General features: G+C 39.8%; 1 protein-coding gene, 2 long non-coding RNA genes and 2 other non-coding genes across 6 annotated transcripts in view; 2 read left to right on the forward strand and 3 right to left on the reverse strand.

The window, feature by feature from the left end:
- Positions 1-18,213, reverse strand: part of LOC106098364 (uncharacterized) — a 25,272-nt gene continuing 7,059 nt past the window's right edge. Inside the window, exons 4-9 of the mRNA XM_025911080.1 lie at positions 14,567-14,851; positions 14,187-14,349; positions 7,484-7,768; positions 6,253-6,395; positions 1,613-1,824; positions 1-1,139 (exon numbers count right to left, since the gene is read on the reverse strand). Coding sequence (XP_025766865.1) covers positions 812-1,139; positions 1,613-1,824; positions 6,253-6,395; positions 7,484-7,768; positions 14,187-14,349; positions 14,567-14,851 — 1,416 coding nt within the window. The 3' untranslated portion in view covers positions 1-811. The remainder of the gene's footprint in view (positions 1,140-1,612; positions 1,825-6,252; positions 6,396-7,483; positions 7,769-14,186; positions 14,350-14,566; positions 14,852-18,213) is intronic.
- LOC112848055 (uncharacterized) lies at positions 10,873-15,940 on the reverse strand. Of its 2 annotated transcripts, XR_003221965.1 has the most exons (5): positions 15,628-15,940; positions 14,187-14,851; positions 14,029-14,100; positions 13,876-13,935; positions 10,873-11,931 (listed from the first exon to the last, which is right to left on the reverse strand). It is a non-coding gene; the product is annotated as an uncharacterized LOC112848055 (long non-coding RNA). The 2 variants fall into 2 exon arrangements; XR_003221964.1 differs by lacking the exon at positions 10,873-11,931 and having other exon boundaries at positions 13,610-13,935.
- Positions 16,141-16,212, forward strand: trnad-guc (transfer RNA aspartic acid (anticodon GUC)). Its single transcript has one exon. It is a non-coding gene; the product is annotated as a tRNA-Asp (tRNA).
- On the reverse strand, positions 16,913-16,984 carry trnad-guc (transfer RNA aspartic acid (anticodon GUC)). The gene has a single exon. It is a non-coding gene; the product is annotated as a tRNA-Asp (tRNA).
- The window catches only part of LOC109203866 (uncharacterized), a 2,206-nt gene continuing 1,296 nt past the window's right edge, over positions 17,304-18,213 (forward strand). Inside the window, exon 1 of the long non-coding RNA XR_002063526.2 lies at positions 17,304-17,497. This is a non-coding gene — a long non-coding RNA (uncharacterized LOC109203866). The remainder of the gene's footprint in view (positions 17,498-18,213) is intronic.

Here is an 18,213-nt window from a genome sequence, read left to right on the forward strand (position 1 = left end):
TTGTTCAACAGGATAGGACTGATTTAAATAACAGATTTCTCTTTTTTCATCAGTGTCGCTGCAGTTTAATAACATTCAAATAAAAACTGTTCACAACAGAGTTTTTATGATCCATTTAAATAAAAATGTACAACATATTCTCGACACCAGGGGTCTGTATGAAATGTGAACAAGCGAACATTAAAAATATATATTTCTAACACATATTGACCAATGAGTGCTTTCCTTTCTGCACACTGCGCCTCGTCTGTTTATCTCCATTGTACACAATATGACTTTCTCCATAAATACAAAAGCAGATTTATAACTCGGCCCCAACAATGTTGTGATGCTGTGTAAAAGTTCGAATTGAGCAAATATTTTTCATGAAACAGTAAAGTGTCCCAGTTTTAACACTTGGTATGTTTTCTATGTTTGATACTGAATAAAATATGATTTCATGAGATTTGCAAATCATTGCATTCTAATGTTATTTACATTTTACACAGCGTCCCAACTTTTTTGGAACTGGGCTTGTAAACAGGATACTGACTTGGAGCCATGAGCTACACTTGACCTACTGATTCCTGTTGTGTTTACCTCTGTGTATGTGTGTGTGTGGGTGTGTCCATGCCAGCTGCTGAGCTGCAGTGGTCTACTGTGACATTGAAGTGAGGTAGATAATTGTTCTTCCATCCTTAATGGAGCACAAATGCCCAGCAGATTGAATAAGTTATGATGCATTACTTTCACCAGTATTACTACACTGAATACTTTTAGCCACTACTGCTAGTATTATAGTATTTTGTGTACTCTGTTTCCACCTATCTGTCTATGGAGGAGTGACACTGGATTTCTCAGACACAACTGAACCAGATTCAGTTGTGTTGTCTATCTGACTGAGCCTGCTCCTGTCCTCTGGTTTAGCCTCTCTGGTTGGCTGCTGCAGGGGTCCCCCAGCAGTGATGGGCCATGGTGCACTGGTGGATGGGGAAGTGCTTTGGTGGAGGGTATCGGATTGGCAGAGGGGGCAGTTTCCGGCAAAGTTGCTGCAAAGCGACCCCCAGTACTGCTCGCATTGCCCACGCAAACGGCGTCCGACCCACGTCCTGACCTCGTCTCCGCACTTCAGCAGGAAGTTCGTCAGCTCCACGTATGGCCTGGCAGGACGTGAACACATCAGGGTCATCAGAAAAATACTTGGCCGTTTTGTCCAAATGTACATTTAGAAAAACAGTCACAGGAAGTGCCAAAATCAACAATAGAATAATGTCGCAGTTTTATTCTTTTTTCCATTTGAGCAATTAATGACATAATTTTGAATGTATTATTTGTACATACATATGGCTATAAAGAAGCAATTATTACCTTTTTTTGCCAAAGTGTTTTACTTTGTGATTAAACCACTGACATGTTTAACCGCAACATGTTAAAATGTAAACACTGTAAAATTATTACCAAAGTGAACCTAAGAAAACACATGCAGCAGTTCAAAACCCACTGATTACTGTGAATCCTCCTCATTCAGCAGGAAAGAGCACTGCATCTCCCACCATGTTTTTCTTTAAAAAAAAAAAAAGATAATAAAATTGTGGCTGTTAGTGGTTAATTTGTGTGTGTTTGTGTTTCTCACCCGGGAGGAAACATTAGGTGGAACTGGACCAGGTTTCCCACGGTGTCAATGTGATCCCGCAGTGCCAGGCAGAGCTGGTGTTTGGCGTAGCACTCCCTCTGAAGCACGTACACCATCTCCTTTACCGCCGAGCAGCGCCGGCTGACGCAGCTGAAACGCTGCCGCAGCCCCACCGCCATGCACCGCAATGCGTCCTTCACAAATGATTTGCCCTGCGAGAAAAAGAAGAACAGTGAGTGGACGATTACAGGGAAACCTATATATGATTTTTTTTCACATAATCTTTTATTGCAACCATGTTTTTATTTGCAATTGTCTTTTCTATCAGATTCAAAAACTTCTATTTAGTTTTTGTATTCTATTATTGATTTATTATTTATGTCCATGTTTGATTTATCATCTTTTCAGTCAACTATAAAGTACTTTGAGTTCCTCTAAGTTCTATGAAAGTGCTATGCAAACAAAACAAACAATCAATATGTGACAGCCTTAAATCAAGGGGTTTACCTAAAGTACTGTTTAGGAAATATAACCATTTTTATACACATTCCTCAATTTTTAGAGGCTGAAAAGTAACATAATTTTAAAATAAGGATTGTTTTAAATAGTTGGATGAAAATGGTTTGTAGTCACCGACTGTGTGACGTCTAGAACCATCAGACATCACCAGATGCTGTGTTTCCTCCCTTCAGATGTTATGTCAGGACTATGCTGAAGCCACCTTCAGTTTAAGCTTGTTTGTGGCTCTCTTTAACTTCAGTTTTATCTTCAGAGGCTGAAAACCTGCTGACTTGGCCATTGAAGAATATCCCATTTCTTTGCATTGAGGAACTCTTGTGCTGAATTGCTAACGCGACAGCTAATGCAATACTTTTGTTAAATCCCTTGAATTAAAGCTAAAATCTGCACTTGAATGATTTGATTTGAAATCCACTGTGGTGGTGTACAGAGACCAGAAAACTAAATGCTCTGTGAATGGGGTCACTGTGAAAAACATTAGTTTACATTGAATTCACACTGGAAAAATGTATTGATAAATTCTACTAGGCGACAAGTTTGACCACAGCCAGTACCGAGAACAGGAACGATTACAACAGCCTGTAGCGCTTCATTGACTAATGGTTGACAAATTACAAGAAAATAATTAGTTAAAAAAACCAATAAAAAGCTCAGCAGAGCAGCAGATATGTGAATCAGTTTTCCACTATCCCAATTATGAATCATAGAAATTATGGTCATAGAAATGAGTTCTATACAGAAAGATGACTGATAAAAGAAAAACCTGAATCAGTGAAGGAATGCTTCCACACAGCTGGTGGTCTGAAAAACTCCAGTTTATTATATAATGTCTAGATAGCAAAAGAAATCCTCTCGGGGGAAACCATATTTCTCTGTCATTTGTTCAAACAACAGTAAGGTATTATTGGCAAATAAGTCTTTCAGTGTATTAATACCATTATTATTCCTGCTAATCTTGGCTGAAAACCAGGATTATTCTGAACAGGAGAAAGGAGATGCAAGTTTGGACTATTCCTCAAGTTTGTGTATCAGTCGCCGTGCTGTCCTGTTTATTCTGATGGAAAGACACAAACATCCAAAGGAGAATACATGCAGGAAGAGACTACCAGTGATGTTTATGCAATCCAGTGGCTTGCAGTGCTGACAGACACCAAGTTCAGTTATCTAGTTCATCTTAAAGGGCAACTATGACTGACATACAATGAGGTGTGAAATCTATTAGAGGTCTATCTACAAAACAAGAGCCCGGAGCGTTAATGACAAGAGTTGTAGGTCACAAGCGTAGGTCACTTTCAAAGAGGCTTCACTGTAAACAACAGACTGCAGAGACTGGTTCAGCTGACACTTCCAATCAATGGGAAAGACTTCAGAAAACAGTAGGATTGGGAAATATGTAAAACTTCCACTTTATTGCTGTTTTCAGTGTCATTGAATAATTTTCAACCAAGAAAACTCTGGAGCTGAAAACTGAAGCCAGCACAATATGCCAAAAAATACATTCGAATAAATATCGAAGGAAACACTCAAAAAGCACAAGCCTGTGCCAAGGCACCCAGTGTGGCCTTTCCAGGGAATAATACTGTGTTTTATATATAAGCATAATGTAGGAGTAGGTAATGCATAATAACTTGATTTGCTTGAGCTTATTATATAATATTATGCTACAGTATATTTCTAACTCACTAGAGAGCTCTTTCTCTTTCCTTAAAGCTGCAACGCATTTTGGGGTCAACTTGAAAGAAGGCAAGTGTGGGTCAGAGGTCAAAGGTGACATGATATTTTAAATCCTTATACATTACTTTCTATATGTTGACAACTCACACCACACTTTTAAGAGTCATAGTTTATATAAGTTTTAAGGCTTTTTGTCAGTTTTGAACCAGTAAATCGCTAACTTGACCTTGAAGGTCGCGGTGGATGTAAGCCAAATTTTAATGGACTGTTAACACGAACACTTCTCTACACTCCTACAAAGTTTAATCAGAATTCATTCAAAACTCTGCTACCAAAAACATAACCTCATTGGTGGATGTAATAAAGCAAAACAGGTATTAGATCATACGTCTCTCTATATTTATGTCCCTGTGGAGAAATGTGATTGCAGCGGAAGTCGCCCCACATGTGTATACACCATAAGCATAAGACATTGCACACACAATATAAAAAACACTTTCACTCTCCTTGGATCTTAGGGGTGATTTTGGCCAGACCAACTGGGCAACCTACCTGTTGCTCGTGTTTAGAAGTTTGATGGCTTGAGGAATATAAAAAAAGTTTTGAAGTTTTATTTTGTGAACAAAGGGGGACAATAGCAGTAGCAGGGAACAGCAGGGAAATATTGAAAGTATGTTTTCTATAAGAGACTGAAGTTAATGTGCATACTAGCAGGAAAGGTTTTGTGTTTCTGTGTGTGGAGTGAAACATTTTGAGTGTGGAGCTGAAGTAACATCCAGATATGATATGTGCTGCTCTGTGTTTATATACATTTGGCAATCAGCATTTAAATATTTTAGGTATTTGTCTTATTATAAAAACTACACATGATAATATTTTGTATTTCAAATATCACATTATGTGCAGTTGATCATATGTATATATTGTTGTTCCTGAGATTTATATCAATAAGGAAGTCATCTCCCACAAACCCCCAACCAGTCATGGCAGATGGCTGTCCCCCACCTTGAGCCTGGTCCTGTCGGAGGTTTCTTCCTGTTTTAAAAGGGAGGTTTTCCCTCCCACTTTCGCTTAGCGCTTACTCATAGGGACAACTCATTGTAGGGGTTTTCTCTGTGTTGCTGTATGATCTTTACCTCACAATATAAAGTGCCTCAAGGCAACTGTCTTTGTTATTTGGTGCTATGTAAATAGAACTGTATTGAAAAATAATAACTTGTGACTTACAGAGAAGGGGTGAGGTTAAATAAATGTCCGCTTCTTCACACTCCTTTTTGAATATGTAAACTAAATATCTTGTAATGCATTTCACGTTATTTCTGTATACTTTAAAAGGAATATTTTTTGTAAATTACATTCTGTACACTGTTGGCAGTTCTTCCAACAGCCACTTGGGGTAGGCTCTAAAAGCCAGACTATCCTCATCCACTTTTACAGCAGAGAGAGAAAAAAAACCCAACATGTTGACAGCCTGGCACAAAAACCGTTTGACCTCTGTGGATGCTCTATATGGATCTTCATGACAGCTGGTGAACTCGCCCAATCGTCAGTGTATTTGTCCAACTGCTCAACTGGAGTAAGGTCATTTGATGACAGTGCTGCTAGCGCATTAGTACCTTATGTGAGGAAAAACAGAGTAAGATATAATAAGAGGGTGGCTGTGCATGCACAAAGATGAATTTGAATCTGAGAGTTAAGCAGCGAAGAAAACAGGAAAACATTTGGCGCTGACCTAAACAAATTTCTGATTGTCATCTATACCCTCAACAAGTGCCCCAGCGATAAGTGGTGCACACTAAGAGAATGGTAAAGGCCTAAATGCTTGACCCCTACATTGAGGGGATCCGGTGGCTCTGTAATGCTGTGGGGGGCTTTTTACTGGCACGTATTGGGTCTTAGAGGATCTGCAAATCTCTACAAAATTCTTCTGGGTGATCATCTTTATCATGTTATGAAACATTTCTACCCCGATGTGAAGAAGCACTGAAGATGTTTCCTGCAACACTTTATCCTTTAATCCACGACCATCTGTATCAGGTACATTCACTCAGAGATCCTCAAAGAACATCATCTTCTGTCTCTGCTCAAACTGGGGACACATTAGGCCTGCATCATTTTCTCATACATTTCTATTCTAGTAATGTGGACAGGATGTTCCTGTTCTCTCCTTTCACTTCCCCTCTCACGCTGTTCTGTAACTGTGCTGCCATGCATAACGATACACTGCTTCTTATACAACAAGCATTCCTCACAAATGAGTGCAATGATGGAAGGGATTAAATGAAATAAAAACACGGATCCAGATATGCCTTCTCCAACCCTGCCCCAGGTAACTTCTGAACTTCCCCAAAGCCTGTCAGTTAGTGCCCCACAAGCGTAACGACACACAACTGACTTAATAAATTAGTTTATTTTGAGTGTGAATGTGAGACATACGGGCTTATCACCTGCGAGTCGTAGCGTCCAGCGTTGTGCAGCAGAGTGAGACATATGTGGTGCAGCCCTTGGATTTCACAGGAGTTGTTGCTGAAACACTGAAACATCCCACAGCCAACATCACCTGAACTCACCAGGCAACTCTGGATCTCCACTACGAGACACAGTGAGAGATCAGCATTAACTTTCCAGGTAAATGCATCTGCCGAATAATATGTGCTGCTGTGGAATTAAAAACAATACGCATCTGCCGTCCAGCCTCAGACCTTTGGCCTTCACTTTTCAGAAATTAGTAGCGTGCCATACTGCAAATTTGGAAATGCAGGGCCAGTACCGATAATAATACTTTTAACATAAACAGGCAGCTTATGTAGGGGAGAGGAGTGTGTCATGATTTAGTAGATGAATCATCATCGATTTGCAAATTCTGAACACATTTTACCGTTACATTACTGTGGGTTTTTTTTTACTTCCCACAATACTTAATTAACAAACAAAACACACCTTTCAGCTTTTCATATATTTTGAAACTCGTGTTTTTGGAGAGGTATAGATTTTTCCATTTCCAAAACAAATACAATAAAAAATAATTTATTAAAAACAATTTACTGGGCTACATACTGAACTTAAGAGGATAGAAACAAAGTATCGATCCTGTCGAGCTAATATCGATCCAACAGCAATAGCAACGTTGGTATCGACAGTATCATGTTTGGATCGATCCCCCCAACTCTATCAGAAACCTATCTGTAAGTGTATGGAATGTAAATAAGAGGATTTAGACATTTTTTAAATGTTAAATAGTACTTTTTGATCAGTTTTCCTTACAGATTAGACATTGTTGGGGGTCTCAGTGAATCTTTAACCACCTACTGGAGTGTTAGTATATTGTTCATGCTGTCAGAGCGCTGTACCATCCTGCTGTTGATGTGCAGTCTGCAGGTCAGCTCCGCCGGGAAAGGGATACAGAGGGAATGTGCATGGACAGGGTCGAACCACCGGAGTCGCGCATTGAATTACAGTCACCAACAGCACAGGAGGTTAGAGAGGCGCGTACGGCCAACAGGTTGTCTTACAATGAGATTAAATGCGCAATGAGGGGGAGAAAAAAACAACACCTCTCAAGCTCCTTTTTTAGGGCCAACAAGCGGCCTCAGGCATGCGCATCATGTAAAGTTTTCTTCAAAACGCAGTTTCCGACGCTTAAATGCGACCTGTGAAAACTTGCATGTGGCGGCTCACCTGTGCTCTGCAAAGAGAGGCGCCTTTTCATCTGGCTCACTTGTTTCTCCAGAACATCATGCGGGTCGATGGTCAGCACATGACACACCAGCAGCAGGAAAAACACACAGGAGACAGCGGGCGCGTTCACCGGCATGACTGAGGTCGAGTCAGCGTACGTGCGGTGCTCTTTTCTTCTCTTGGTAGAAGTTCGCGCAGCTAGAGCTCGATGCCTTTGAATAACTTTACACTGTGACGACGAGATCGAGGCTGAGATATATAGATCCGCAGGAGAGCGGCGCGTTCACGAAGGCTGGAGCTTGGGTCTCCACCAATCACAGCCTAGCGCTGTGACCGCGCAACACTTGTGGAGCTGAAGGTTTATCATTGATGAGAGACAAAGAGGACCCCCCCACGCCCCTCACCCCAGCAGAAGATCGATGAATTTGAAAAGAAACAGATAAAAGTAGCGATTTCGGGGTTTTTTTCTTAAAAAAGGAGGGTAGGGTCAAATTGAGCGAAGACAGAAAAGAAAGTGAATCCCATTCCCATCAGCTCTCCCCAGAAGTGAAAATGTTCTTATAGAGGCCTCTTGTTCCTCCAGAGTCTGCGGGGGTGTGTTTGACGGCTTGCAGCTGCTTTCTTGGCGAGGCGCAGAGACGTGCAATGAGGAACGTGTCAGACGCGCCCGGGCTGCAGCACATGGGAAGAGCACCGCGTTTTCCCGACTGTTAGGAAATCCTACAGTTTTCCTACATCATATTAGCGTGAAGCAACATCTGCGTAAACACGCAGCATTTTAATACTAAACATCCAGGGACACTTTCACACTCGAAATACTTAATCCTTTATAGATCTCTCAAAAGCCACTAAGAAGCACCGCAGGTAGTGTGACCAGTTGTCCACGAGGACTGCTGCTGAGACTGCACAGCAGCCCACTCTGCTTTTTGAGACATTGTCCTACATTGTGATGTGCTGATCTATGGCTACATCTTTACTGACAACCAAAGAAAATGAACAAACACAAGTAGAAGTACCAGTGCACTGCAATAACCTCTAAAGTAACAGTTTTAGAAGTTCTTTTAATAGAAAGCGAGAATATAGAAGTGCACAAAAGAGCTATTGCATAGCTTCCATTTACATTCTCATTCAGTTTGTGGATGTTAGGAATATCAGACAACCGTCCAATAATCGCTCCATATTATTTCACCCTAATGTCACCAAAGAGACTGCTGGACCTGGAGGCAATACTTAATGATTAATTTGAGAATACTTAGATACTTATCTGTGTGAGACTTAGTTACACATTCAAATCATAAACCTTATGTGGGGTTTGGCTGGGAAAATAGGCACACGTTTGCTGGCAGAATATGCATGCCATTCTCTTTGAATTGCAAAGGCTGGTCAGGTTGATAGACTGAGTGTTGCCACCTATTATTAAGATTTTTGTTTGCTTCCCGTGAACAACTGGCCAATCAAAATTGGGTCAGCAGAGACTCAACTAATGTTTGACCAACTATTAGAGAACAACATCAACTTTTTAACACTTGTAAGCCTACAAGGAGCAACTTTTGAAGCTTATGGAACAAAATAACTGGGTTTGCATCAGAGGTTAGTGAGGGTGGTCTCTGCCTATGCAGTTACCCTTGGAAAAACCCACAAAATATTCAACTTGAGGTCAAACCACAACTTTATTGAGATAAACTAAGGTGTCCAGACTTTACATTAAGAGAACAGGCGAGGTCGTCAAATGTCATCTTTATGGGGAAAGAGTTAAATCCACCAGCACTATCTGGTATCAGTTAGAAAATAGTGCCAGTGCTCATATCATGTAAAATCATTCAATATAACCAGACCCCCTTTAACACTTTATACCAACAGTAACCGTAACCTCTTGTTATTTGAGCAGGAAGGTGGAGGAGAAGCCAAAAAAACCCCCCAACGTGTAACAGAAAACCTGAAAAGCTGAACCCTCACAGAAATCCAACCAGACAAGACTGAACAGCACCCATTTATCATTCAGTGCAGGCATGATCTTAATTAACTTTAAGCCCCAGTGCAGTTTAAACAGTTGTGAGTTAAAGGCCATACATGAATAGCCTGTCATTCACAGCAGTCATGCCCTTAATTACATTTAAGCCTTGATACATTTTAAAGAAGTGAGTTTTAGCTGCACACAAACCTGCAGAGTTAACAGACGTGAACCAGTCAGCGTTACTGCAGTGGCACCTCCTCATATGCATCTATAAGAATGTGTATAGCTTTCTCCTTTTACATTTATTTTTGCAAAAAATTCCAGCTGTCAGGACAGATTTGTCCCTACAAAATCATCATGGCCAAATAGATTGACAATAATTGTAGTAAAGATTAATACTACAATATAAAAATACTGCAATATTTATTGAACATTCGAAGATCAATAGGAATTTTGCAGGGAGTAAATCACATACTTTTGCTTTACTTATTGTCTCTCTTCTGAAAAATGAATTGCACTAAAAATATTAGTGTCAATTCAATTCAGTTTTATTTATATAGTGCCAAATGACAACAACAGTTTCCTCAATGTGCGTCATATTGGAAGGTAAAGATAGGAAGACCCCTTTTCAGAATTTGGCGACAGTGGGAAGGACAAACTCCCTTTTAACAGGATGAAACCTCTGACAGAACCAGGCAAGGAGGTGATGAAGACATTCTGTGTCTGTGATACAAATGTTTATACAATGAACAATTACAAATTTCTTAATAAATCAGTTATTTTCAATACCACTATATCACAACACCTCTTACACCGGTGTCTAGACCAATAGATACTTTATTAACCCCTCAAGGGAAATTAGTGGGATATCTGGTGGTTTAGGAAGTGTGGGTCTCACCAAATCCCCAAACTGTGGGTGCTCCTGCAAAAGGTTGCACATTGTCATGGTACCATCTTGGGGGGAAAAAATATCAGGAAATCAAGGAGAACCTGTGCAGTCCTGTGTGTCCAGTTCGATCTAAAATTTGTTGGACAAAGGCAATTATTGTAGCTTTTATTTATTTATTTTTAACACCACTACAGTGGATTTTAAATCAAACAAATGAAGATGCTGAATTGCAGACTTGCAACTTTAATTTAAGCAGTTTAACAAAAGTATTTCATTAACTGTTTAGGAACTAGGAATATTTTATTACACAGTCAGCCATTTCCAGAGGCTCAAAAGTAATCGCACAGACATACAAAGATAACTGGATTGTTTTTAATATTTGTATGAAAATCATTTGCAGTCGTTCTCTGCCTGAAGTCTAGAACCAACGGAGCAATGTCTTTGTGAAACCAATTATGGACCTAACTGTACGCGCCCACTCATGTGTGTCTGTGCTATGAGCCATAATCTATATTTCTTTTGAAAATATTAAGCAATTAAATTAATTCTTAAAAAATAATCAGATGGTACATTTTTAATAAAGACCAGCCTCCGATGTCCTACTTTTCTTTCATCATCTTGCACTCTATTTGTTGTGGTTAAACGTTATGACTCGTGTCTTGGAGTTTCATCAGAGTCTCCATACGAGCTAAACAAATACCTCATCTCTCTTACTCTCACTCTACTGCTCAACTACTGGCAGCTTAGCTTCATCTTCACTGCATTCAAGTAGCCTTCAGCAAGACTGACTGAGAAACATTGTGTGTGCGTTGCAGCAGGAGGTCAAGGAAAAAAGGACAGAACATGTTTGTGTGTGTGTGTGTTCATGCAGGGGCCCAGTCTAGGAAGACGTCCTCTCACACGGGCTAATATTTGGACGTTGGAAGACTATTTTCATAACTTTTCAAGCTGATTCAGCCTCCCACAACCTGTGGTGACCACCCACACAATGACCCTTCACCGCCAACAGCAAACATGCACACTCGTATGTTCAAAACAACACCAGTGCACACACATCGCTGTGCAAATAGCATGTATGCAGGGCCTTCTTGTTCTTGCCCTCTCATGATAAACACCATACATGTCTGCCTCATTGCATACACAAATCAGATTCACTACCAGATGTAAGATGTTTATGTATGTGTTTTGTACAACAGGTTACAAAACTTGGACAACTCCAGGGATGATATAACTGGTTTTAAATGTCTCAAACCACAATAACTGCATTTTTCTATTTAGGTCACTAATGTAGCCATAATATAATTCAATAAAGTCATATTTTCAACAGAAGCTTTTATTTTTAATCATTATTGTTTCATCAAAACACCTTAAGGTAACGTAAGATGTTCCAGTTGGCTCTACATCTCTGTTGTGTTTATCTTCTTTTGCTTTGATTTCTACTAGATATCAACAAGTAAACATGTTTTTTTATGATTCAGTTGAACATCTATAGATGATCACAAGTATCACAAGTACTGTGTTGATAGACAGGAGAATGGCGGAGGATGACCAATGGATCTTACACAGTGCAAACATACACACAGTGCAAAAGTGTAGATCACTCACCTGCCAAAAACAAGGAGTAAAATCAATAATATTACCCAAGCTGCAGTGACACACAAACACAGTCACACACAAAGCCGATTGACTGACTTTAGGGTTAAAGCCAGAGTTTATCGAGGATTTCAGAGTGACGGGGCTTCTCTTCAATGAAAACTGTAAGCACAAGAACCTCAAAACTCCCTGGACAGCGCTTTGAGTGCTCAGGTAGAATAGAAAAGTGCTATATAAGAACTAGTCCGTCTACCATTTACCTAAACTGTTTCCAATTCGTTCTCTATGGGAGTCCTAAACCACTACGGATGTAATATATTTTTGTCCACTATAGTCTTCTGGCGCTGTTTGGCCCATTGCGTATAGGTGTAACGGAGAAACAGCCAATCAAATCGCAGCTTTTCAGGCATTGGAAAAAAAGGATTTTTTTTACACTGAACCGTCTGAGCGCGGGTTCGAGTCCTGGTTGGGACAAAGCTTGTGTTACATTATCAAAAGTTAAACACCATTTTCAATTTACTTATTGTGGATAACATTTACTTTTCACTTTGCTTTTTCTTATTATTTCATTATCATTTTATTTATATTATATAGTATTATGGTCTGTGGAGCAATTTTTCTGCATTACGTACTTATACTGTCACAAAGTACATAACTCAGACTAAACTGTATCATCACAGTTTTGAGATGATACATACCAGACATATAGTCTACAATTATGCAGACATCCAACTTTTAATACAAAGACTAAAGCTAAAACTATAATACAGATAGATTCTGTTGGCATAGAAAATTAAGCTTATGCATAATTTCAATAAGGAAGATCTGTAATAAGTCATCTGTCTGCTTCCTGGTGGCTGCCAGTTTATATCTATTCATTTTCCAGCACAAACTCAGTACTGACATCATTACTTTATTCCAGTCATGCTCTTGCCAGCCTCCACTCTGCATGCTTTAAATCTGTTGCTCTTCTGCTTCTGCCATTCTGCGTTTCAGATCCGCAGCCATGCAGCCCGCCTCCTCTCCTTTCTCCTCCTCACTGTGGTCACTCAGAACCCTGTCCCAGCCTCCATCTTCATCTTCATTACTATCAGCATGTTGACTCTGGGGTGGTTGTTGTGCAAAATCCTGTCACTGCTGGGATTCTTTTTGCTATGATGGGTCATTGGAGTCTTAACTGCCAAACAGTTAGTTTTATTTCTGTATCTCAATAAATCATGTTCAGTTTTTCCACATGATCTCTTCTTATTGAATTGTTTTTGTAGATAAGTTTCAAGCTAGCAAGCAATACCTAAATATTATCACCAGAAGTGAGAAACTGTCTGCAGCTCCAGCTGTGTGCTGCATGTATTAAAGATAACTTTAGACATTGTGTGGTGGTCATGTCTGAAACAGGCTGTACAGTCACACAGATAAAAGACAGCAGTCATGTTTCTAATATTACAAATGAAAACAGAAAGATTATGAAGATAAAAGCTATGAGACCCCTCTAGAGAAAGGATGGCTCGTTATCATTACATGAAGTGATTTAGAAATAGTATGTAAGCTTTAAGGCCAGCACTCACAACTTATTAAAACTGATTACCTGATGGTGAGCACACAGATATATAAACATATAGGTGAACTCTAAGAAGAAAACTGTGTTGATATTTTTGCAGAAAACTCTTTATTTACACTTTTATATTTACAATCTGTTTTTATTTATATAAACAAAAGAAACATTCACAACTAGAACAAAACTGTCTTATGTACAAAATCAACTGTTTCTCCCTTATTTACTGTTTTCTTCCACCATACAGCCAGCATACAACTATACTATTAGAGGAACATCGCCGGAACGTGGCCAGAACACACAAAAACAAGAACAAGACAATATATAAAAGTTCAGGCTCAGCTTTGGAGAGCAATTCATGTAAAACTATTTTACTCCAGTTCTGAAACCTTTCATTTGAAAACCTGTGTTTGCTCCTGAAGATCCTCTGGGTGTGGACCCTTCTGCTGCTGCTGGCACAGTGACTAGTTATGCAGAGACAGAGGACAGAGGCATATGAGATGTAAACAGACTTAGCCATTATCACGTCTGACATTTAGTAATAACGCAGTACTTACAGCTCTGCATGTGTAGTTTTACAGGTGAGATGCTCAGCATTGCGTCCTCCAGGTCTTTATCCTCATCCATCCCTATGATGCAGGCAACAACTAGATAAATATATACTGAACTTGTTTCACATCAACAACGTTATTAAAATATTATTAAAACAACTTACCCAGGGGTTTAGTTGGAGCATTTGTGGAAGCAGACACAGACTGCTGCTTCTTCCGCACGTACTGCTGCAGCTTATGCATCCGTGTTCCTTGACTGCAGCTCTTCCTCGTGATAAAGTCTCCATAGCCGTCACCTCTGCCACCCCAAATCTCCTTCCAGGTGCTCTTGGCTCATGAGCCAAAGCCAACCAGCTGATCATCCTCAGAGGCTTCTGCTCCAACACTCACTCTGCTGGCCTCGTAGTTCAGAAGAGTTTTTATCTCTGTAAAGCTGAGGGCATACTGTACAAATGAATGCAAGCTCTCCTTGCCATGTCCTTCTTCCACAGAGGTCCCTGCAGCCTCTTGCTTCTGGAGATCTTTGATCAGGTACATGGTGTACCCGACATTCATTCTCCAGAAGCCACTGGAAAGATTTCCCTTTATACTTTCCAAACTGCAGGATGTACTCTCCCTGCACTTCCTTCATGTCAGAGGCATCCCCTCCTCTCTGATAGATGACAGTCAGAGCATCGTCCTCCCTCACAGGTGCAGACTTGTCCTGAAGCTCGGGGACATTTTTAATCCGCCGAGCTTCTTTTGACGAGTCCCGGGGAAGGTATCCAAGTGGCCCCTTGCGGAATGCCACAGAGATTTTCCCTGGATATGGCGCAATTTTCTTCTGCATCTTGACATGCAGTGAAAAAATAAACAATTATATTAAACAAAATTGATTCCAAACACAAACAAAGACATTTCAGGCTATAATCTTGCTGCACATTGTGGCTGGGTTTAACAGCAGGATGCAGGAGAACAATAAAGAGACACAATTTGAAAGAAAATTGACAACATTTGCGATAAAAGTGTTTTTTCCTCCAGGTATAACAAACTGTTCTGTCTGTAAATAAAAACCTTTCATGGTTGAATGATTATTGGCGTATCTGCAAAATTTGTGGTAACTGCTTAGTCGTCATGGCACATAAGAATTGCTGGTAGATTAACAACATATATGTATTTAAGCTATCGTGTTTATTCATACACGAGTGGGCATTACTCATGTTGATATCAAGACAGACTTTCGCATTGATAAGGTGACTGACCATTACAACATGAAAGCAATACATTTTCTTTTAAAGCAAGTTAAGTCATTTAGCATGTCATCTCATAACAAGACACTTATCGGTTATTTAATTGTACCACATTATAGTAATGTCAGTGTCACAGCAGTCAGAAACCTACAAAGTTTATTTAAAAGTAAAACACGTCAATGAAACACGCAATCAATTTAAGGAGCAGGTTCATTCATGATTTACCGTGCCACTTTACAACAGCGGATAAACTCCCACCGTCTTTAACTGAGCGATGGATGCTTCGTAAATGCAATCGGAACACGTCTATTAACTGTAATATACACCTGTAAATGTATTCTGTTGGTTTACTCTTATTTCAAACGACGTTTCTTACCTTTGATCAATGAACGAGGATCGTTGAGATGTGTTGCGAGCGGTGAGTTACTTGTTTTCTCGTAAAAGAGGAGATTTTTTAAAAGTGCCGCCGCATCTCAAACTCGCAACAGCGCCGGAAGACCGTAGTGGCCAAAGATATATTACATCCGTAGTGGTTTAGCACTACCATAGAGAATGAATGGGAAACGGTTTAGGCCGTTTAGCTAAACCACTACGGATGTAATATATTTTTGTCCACTATAGTCTTCTGGCGCTGTTTCCACTTTATACGTGATACGTTAATTACGGTTGTTTTGGGAGAGGTTTTGCCTCTTTCGTTGAAGGTAGAGAACTCTACGTTGAGGCTTCTAGTCATTCTAATCTCTGTCGCTGTTATTTGCACGTAAAACTTGATACACATAAACAGGCGTGCACAACTTAATGTATCAAAATGGGGAAACAGCGATACTATCCCACTGTGGACATAGTTGCGTCGCGATCGGTACGGCAACATAACAGTCAAAAGGCACCTTCCTCGTTAGTATAGTGGTGAGTATCCCCGCCTGTCACGCGGGAGACCGGGGTTCGATTCCCCGACGGGGAGGCTTTACGTTTTCATTCTTAATGTTAAAAGTCACAAAAGTTTGAAGATCCTACTTTAATGTTTCAGGGTTTCCTTGAACAGACTCAAACAGGTGTGCACAACTTAACTATCAAAACGGGGAAACAGGAACACATCATGTTTGATGGTTGTTGAAATAGTTTTGTGAGCTTTAATCTAAGATTCTGGCAATTCTGGCAAAATACATTCATATTTAAAAATTGATTCCGGATTTAATGAATCAATATCGCGTTATTCAATCTAAAATCGATTTAAATTGGAAAATCAATTATTTAAATCCACTCCTAGTGACAACCCGTTCAGTCCACGGCTTGTCTCCATTCCCAACATTTAAACTGCTACTCGGTTGTGTTAATTGAAAATCGTTGCCAATAAATACTGCAGTGTATGTGTGGTACATACATAAACCATGAATGGTTATTCCGTATTGGAAAATACACCATCAAAACTATAGGAGCAAAAATTGAAAAAGAACTCAAACATGTTTTGTTGTCATGTGCATCATCAGCATCCAAGTTTATGCAGCAGTGTCCCTTCCTCTTCTACAGTTTAGAAAAGTTTAGTAATTGTCATGTGTTTTAATATTGTTTTATTCCTGAGTCTGTTTAAGGAAACCCTGAAACATTAAAGTAGGATCTTCAAACTTTTGTGACTTTTAACATTAAGAATGAAAACGTAAAGCCTCCCCGTCGGGGAATCGAACCCCGGTCTCCCGCGTGACAGGCGGGGATACTCACCACTATACTAACGAGGAAGGTGCCTTTCGACTGTTATGTTGCCGTACCGATCGCGACGCAACTATGTCCACAGTGGGATAGTATCGCTGTTTCCCCATTTTGATACATTAAGTTGTGCACGCCTGTTTATGTGTATCAAGTTTTACGTGCAAATAACAGCGACAGAGATTAGAATGACTAGAAGCCTCAACGTAGAGTTCTCTACCTTCAACGAAAGAGGCAAAACCTCTCCCAAAACAACCGTAATTAACGTATCACGTATAAAGTGGAAACAGCGCCAGAAGACTATAGTGGACAAAAATATATTACATCCGTAGTGGTTTAGCTAAACGGCCTAAACCGTTTCCCATTCATTCTCTATGGTAGTGCTAAACCACTACGGATGTAATATATCTTTGGCCACTACGGTCTTCCGGCGCTGTTGCGAGTTTGAGATGCGGCGGCACTTTTAAAAAATCTCCTCTTTTACGAGAAAACAAGTAACTCACCGCTCGCAACACATCTCAACGATCCTCGTTCATTGATCAAAGGTAAGAAACGTCGTTTGAAATAAGAGTAAACCAACAGAATACATTTACAGGTGTATATTACAGTTAATAGACGTGTTCCGATTGCATTTACGAAGCATCCATCGCTCAGTTAAAGACGGTGGGAGTTTATCCGCTGTTGTAAAGTGGCACGGTAAATCATGAATGAACCTGCTCCTTAAATTGATTGCGTGTTTCATTGACGTGTTTTACTTTTAAATAAACTTTGTAGGTTTCTGACTGCTGTGACACTGACATTACTATAATGTGGTACAATTAAATAACCGATAAGTGTCTTGTTATGAGATGACATGCTAAATGACTTAACTTGCTTTAAAAGAAAATGTATTGCTTTCATGTTGTAATGGTCAGTCACCTTATCAATGCGAAAGTCTGTCTTGATATCAACATGAGTAATGCCCACTCGTGTATGAATAAACACGATAGCTTAAATACATATATGTTGTTAATCTACCAGCAATTCTTATGTGCCATGACGACTAAGCAGTTACCACAAATTTTGCAGATACGCCAATAATCATTCAACCATGAAAGGTTTTTATTTACAGACAGAACAGTTTGTTATACCTGGAGGAAAAAACACTTTTATCGCAAATGTTGTCAATTTTCTTTCAAATTGTGTCTCTTTATTGTTCTCCTGCATCCTGCTGTTAAACCCAGCCACAATGTGCAGCAAGATTATAGCCTGAAATGTCTTT

This window comes from Oreochromis niloticus, linkage group LG10 (genome assembly GCF_001858045.2).
Source record: "Oreochromis niloticus isolate F11D_XX linkage group LG10, O_niloticus_UMD_NMBU, whole genome shotgun sequence".
Lineage (NCBI taxonomy): Eukaryota > Metazoa > Chordata > Actinopteri > Cichliformes > Cichlidae > Oreochromis > Oreochromis niloticus.